This window comes from Echeneis naucrates, chromosome 17, assembly GCF_900963305.1.
Source record: "Echeneis naucrates chromosome 17, fEcheNa1.1, whole genome shotgun sequence".
NCBI lineage: Eukaryota > Metazoa > Chordata > Actinopteri > Carangiformes > Echeneidae > Echeneis > Echeneis naucrates.
In genome coordinates this window covers 16300727-16306726 of record NC_042527.1, presented here as the reverse complement: position 1 = coordinate 16306726, position 6000 = coordinate 16300727, and the positions used below count along the sequence as shown (strand labels likewise).

At 39.0% G+C, this 6000-nt stretch overlaps 1 protein-coding gene across 2 annotated transcripts in view; it reads left to right on the top strand.

Annotated features, from left to right (window-relative positions):
• Nucleotides 1-6000, top strand: part of insra (insulin receptor a) — a 41820-nt gene continuing 35820 nt past the window's right edge. For both annotated transcript variants that reach the window (XM_029523963.1, XM_029523964.1), the window contains exon 1: nucleotides 1-1291. In XM_029523963.1, coding sequence (XP_029379823.1) covers nucleotides 1192-1291 — 100 coding nt within the window. In that variant the 5' untranslated portion in view covers nucleotides 1-1191. The remainder of the gene's footprint in view (nucleotides 1292-6000) is intronic.

Below are 6000 nucleotides of genomic sequence, written 5' to 3'. Positions count from 1 at the left end.
AGAAGGGATCTTACAGGAGACTGTACAATCTACCTCTGTCTGTGGACGAAGAAAAGAAACGAAACAAAAACAATCAACCAAACAAAAACAAAATTAGAAAAGTTTATCTCACTCACTTTTCTCTCATTCAGAAACACGCTGAGTCGTCGTAGCAGCCAGCACGCGCGGAGCGTAAAAACAACTTGGATCACTTTTTTTTTCTTGGCTTCTTTTTACATTTTTTGATTTATTTATTCATTTTTTTTTGTCCACACTTGAATAAAAAAAAAAAAGTAATAATAAAAAGGACAGTGTGGAGCTGCTGAGCCTCGACGGAGTCCGTCCGTCAGCTTCCCCACAGAGCCTCAGTGAAATCTCTGCGCCGGAGCAGGCAGGTCGACAGGGAAATTAAAAAATAATAATAATAATGAAGAAAAAATAGAAAAGTCAGCATTAATATTTGAGCTCGCTGGAGGACTTTTTTTTTAAGTGAAGACATGCTAACGTTACGCCACGCATGCCACAACCACCGAGTCAGCAGCAGCAAATCCTCTGAATTAAAGTTAACGGGCGCTTTTTGTTTTTAACATTTTTGCACAGATTTCCACGGATGCACTTTTCCCTCCTCTCTGGGTGTGTTTTTGTTTATTTTTATTTTTTATTTTTTTGCATCAGCCGCTGAGTGCCTGTCTGAGGTTTGGTGAAGTTGGACTGAATTGAGGAGGAGGGGAGTCGGAGGAGAAGCAGCGTAAACTTCGCCTGTGGCCTGAACCGAGCGGCGGAGCAGGCTAGGCTAGCAGTTAGCAGCTAGCGGCTAACTCCAGCGTTAGCAACAACATTAGCATCCGCTCGGTCGACAAGTCCGATTTATTTATTTTGCTGTTTTGATCAGACAGGGACAAACTCAACTGGGCCAACTTAATGCATTTAAAAATAAAAAGGGAGCAGTCGTGTCCAGGGCCGATGTTTTTGTGACGCTGCTTTTCCATGAGGTGGCTAACTTTAGCAGCACTAGCAGCGCTAGCTTGTGTGTTTGACTGAACACGTTGGACTCGATCCTCCGCCCATCTTCCGGGATGTCTTTTATTTATTTTTGTTTACTTGTTGGGCCACGCCGCAAAACAAAACCAATTTCCTGAAGCTGTTTCTCGCCTAGTTTGAACTGCGGTCCTCGCTGAGGATTATTGTGCATCTGACCCGGACCGGTGCTGGATGGTGTCCTATCCAGAGTCAGTGATGTGTCTCCGGACTTTGTGTTTTGTGTTGACCGCTGTCTGCTTTGTGATGAGCTGTCATCGAGCTACTGGAGAGAGTAAGTTCCACCGATCATCATCCCGATCCCTCTGTTAACGCTGTTTTAGTGTCTGTTTACACCAAAACAACACCGATTGTTATGAGAGGAGATGATTCTGTGTACTAAGGACACACAAATCATAAATTGCAGGCACACAACTCACATTTGTTTAAAAAAAAAAAAAAAAAAATTTTTTTTTTTGCACAATTTTGCGACTGAGTAAATAAATTATGTAATCCAAAATATTATTTTTGTCAAGAAACTGGAAATTGAATTAATAAATTAATATTTTTTATGTATTTTTTTAATTTTTAATTTTGATAGAGATCAGACGCAAATAATAGCAGTAATAGCACATAAAACTAAAACAGTATAAAACACAGAATAAAAATGACTTTGCTGGACAAAATAGTGAGAATAGATAATACTGTTAACAAATTAGTTCTTTTGCAGACAACCTGCTGCAGTATTACCATGCAGATTTTTTTGTTTTGTTGTTTTTGTGAAGCTTTTTTGATTAATGCATGTAGGCAGAAAGTTGTAGACAGTCACTGCATTGAAGGGACAAAGGTTAACACTTATCGCCTATTTGAGCCTGCAGGAACTGTAAACAAGAAGTTTTATCCCAAATTAGTAAGTAGTCTGAGAATTTAGAAGTACTAATTGATTGTTATTTAGATTAGGAAACTTTGGCTTGAAGCTGTGGTCAGTACAGGAATGTAACAATAAGCCCTCTTTACAGCTCCTGACAATCTCTTTATGATCACCAGCCATCCAGCTTGGGTGATGAGAATGAATGAATACATTTGCACACATTCAGAGACGTACTAACATTTCACTGACACCACGGTGACTACAAGCACAAGCTGTATGCCTTTATTTTAGGTAAATATTGGTTATACGTATGACGAAATGCGCAGCAAACCAGTGAGACTACTTACTTGTTTAAACAGCTGTATAATAAATAGACAATAACAAGAAATTAGTCTGATAAAAAAAACAAAACAAAAAGGTTTTCCCATACGTCAAAACCTTTCATATTACCATGATTCAGTGAAAGTTAACTTTGATTGATAGTTATTTGTCCACCAACAACTCTTTGTGGGGGGGTCTTTGCTATCTAGGCTCTGTAACATATTGAAATAGTATTTGATTTTGCTTAGTGGAAAGATTGTTGACTTGTGTCATGTCCATCTGTCTTTTTTTAGCACCCTGCTGGGAATTTTATTCTCAACAATTGATTGAAACAGCTTTTAGGCAGTTGAACTGAATAAAAGCAAATTTTATGTCAAAGTAAAGTTAAAGTAGGGCTGTATCCAATTTACTTTGCTGATACTTTTCCCTGATTAAGCATCCGAACCTAACATTAAATAAATGTAATACTCCAATATACCGTTAAAAAATTAATGAAAAAAGATTAATTCATTCATTACAATTTAGGACAATAAAATAACTTGTCATGTTTCAGAAGCTGAAAACATAAAGTTTGTAAGATTATCGCTTGAAAATTTGATTAACCAATCATTAAAAAAGTGGAAAATACATCTAGTGTCATACCAGTCATTGCATCTATCCTGAAGACCATTTAATCATTTTATTTAAGAATTGTAACTACTACGACTCCACAATACTATTTGGAGATTATTGATTTTGATATTCTTATCCCATTCATTCTTCTTTCCTGTTTTTTGAGAAAAAATTGTGTCACAGTTTGTGTTCTCACAATAATGGATGGACAGATAAATACAACAACAAACTGTGTCATTACGTGAGCTGCTCCTCCTCCTCAGTATAAGAGGCTTGCCTACTGTATGTGTATGCACTATATGGATTTAAAGCTCATTCTACTTCAGCACATGGCAGTGGTTGAATTTTAATTTGTGCCCTGACGAAAAAGAAAGAGTGCAAACTCTCCCACCTTTTGTCAGATTTTAGCAAGGGGAAAATGGATCGATGTCATCAAACTAGTTTCAGCAAGAATTTCAAGACATAAATCAAAAGCAAGTTGTGTAATTGCTCTGCAGCTTCCCCCTCCTCCACTCCTACTCCTCTCAGATTTGAGCATGAACCACAGAGGGGAAGAGTGAAACCTGGGCCTCACACTGGCCGATTTCATAAGTTGGACTGACCAGTGTCGAAGTCAGGAAATCTTCTCAGCTACTCGTTGGTTGCCGTCCAGCTCAGCTTTATGGAAAAACTCACTTAATAATGGAAGCTTATATTCGATGTTAATTATTGTTGATTTATTCCGCTGGCAGTTGAAGATGTTAGCCCAAGTTTTGTTACATACAGGCTAAATTTCATACTTAAAATTTGACAAAAAGATTAATTTGCTGCAGGACTTGCAACTTGTATCACTATATGACTCTAACAGTTCTGCTTTTAAAACATTTTGAGGCCCATTTCCAATATGGGTTCAGGTTCACTTCCTAATTGATGTAAGGTTTTGTTTTTGGTCTTTGGCTGGCTTTGCAGCGATTTATGTACTGTAAAGAGTGTTGTTTCTTTCAATGAAAGTTTGGCTATTAGGCAACATTTGTTTAATTGACAATAAACTCAATTCAATAATGTTATCACTAGCTATTTTTGTCTAGATTGATTATAGCAACTTGTGTTGTTATCCAAAATAATATGTTATGTTTTGTCTCACAAAAAATAAACAACTACATGAAAACGAATCAAATGCAACTTTGCTAACAGGTTAAAAATCATCTGTTTTTAATGTCCTCCTTAATTAGCATAAAATAACAAAAACCAAATGTGTTGCCTTGCGAACCTTGACTGTAATACTAAAACTTCAGAGAACCAACCTGTGGCTACCTTTCGGCTTGGTTCACCTCAGATTGTGTGCTGAGGTCTCAGGTGGTTTGGTTGTCAGATTGCAGCATATTGTTTTGCGCTATGATAAAGTGGCGCGTTATCAGGATTGTCAAACAGCAGGGGCTCTCCCTGAAGCCAGCCGCAGCCTGTTGCTGAGTCCCAGTGGGGCCACAGCAGGTCTCAGAGATGGGCAGCTATCCCAACGACCTGGCGCCCTTGATTTACGCCTCTCAATGAGGAGAGCCATTGTAAGGTGATGAAACTGTCACACACCAACCAACTATCCAAAAACACTGCACACACACGCGCTCTCTAATTACTGTGCCAAGAGCCAACGTCATGAATGTGTTTGACATGAGCACAATAGAATGATTTTTTTTTTTGCTCTAGTCATCCTCAGAAATGGCAGCCTAAACCGGGTTGACAAGTTCACATTTGAAAATTATATACAGCTTGAAGATGGAGTTATCAGACACACCTGCAATCTTTCATGCCAACCACACAGGCGTCTGAGAAGGAAGCTATGTTGTGACAGATCTTTACCCTTGACACTGTACTCCTGGTAAAAGGAAATGTGCTTGTTATTGTGCTCTCACGCATTAAAGGTAATGATTACCTCACTGCGAACACTTTTTTTTTTTGCCCGCATGAATTTAAGGGCTTTTAAGAGACAATCCCGATACAGCCAATGAATGGACACTTGTGCTAGTTTTTTCAGTTACTCCACAGAGTTTTCAAAGTAACAGATGTCCTAAATTTAAAATGAAGGGGAAAAATGACAGGCTTCTGATATTTATTTTTATATACGATGGGTTGTTCTGCTAACCAGAAAAGGGAATAATGTTTGAGCAATGGCAGCTGGTGGGCACCCGAGTCGCACACAATACCAAGAGGGAACTTTGTGGGTTTATGCAATCCCTGTTTTACTCGATTGTGCTCTATTTAAAGGCAGGGGCCTGAATTACTTTATTTCGCAGTTTTCTGTTTTGTGTGATTCTTTTAATGTGCCAGGCCGACCTTGTCACACTTTAAAAAAAAAAACAAAAAAACACAGCTGGTATATTTGGTATCATGTCCAACTACTGTGCACTTGCAAGACATCAACAGAAGAGGCCTTTACTCTTCAGCAATTTACAAAGGCTCCAGCGATGTCGCTTTCCAACTGCTATAATGTCCAACCCTGTGCAGCCGAGACGAGGAAGAGATGACAAACATCGCTGAATTAACTCTAATGGCACTTTTTCTAAGTTAACTTGTAGGCTTATTAGACTTGTTAGACACAGCCTTGAGGTACAACAGTTGTCAGCTTTGGCTTGTTTGACTTTACGTTACCTTTTAAAACAGGAGCTTATTTTGCATTATGTCGGTATTTCTCCAATTCAGAGTTGGAAGTTATTAGATTTATTTATTTTTTTAGCTTTGACAGTATTTCTTGCAATTGTTGTAATGATAAGTCTTTGCAGCCCTTCTTGGAGTGGGTTACATCACAAGTCAGCACTGTGCATGTGTCTTGGTGACCTCGGCATTTTGTGGCTCTGTGGTTAGTTTGAGCTGAGGGTGGAAAACAACAGAGTAGCGAAACCTTCAAAAGGGAAGTGTTGCAATCAGTCCAGCGAGTGTTTGTGTTTCTTATTGATGCCTCAGTTCTCTCTGACGGCCAGCAGTAATCAGTCTCTCCAGGAATTTGCGACGTCGCGAATGCAACAATCAATGCACATTCAGCCGGTCCCTGCGATATTTGCGCGCCCTTGCAATTTTATCCAATCACTGGAACTTTACCCCAAATTCGACCAACCGGGTTAGTCTGCCTCTGCAGGGCAATGTGTATTAAACAAAATGAGTAGTCAATCAGAACATGTTGACATTTGCTGTGGTCAGAGCGTTGTGGATTTGCCCATGGCAACAAA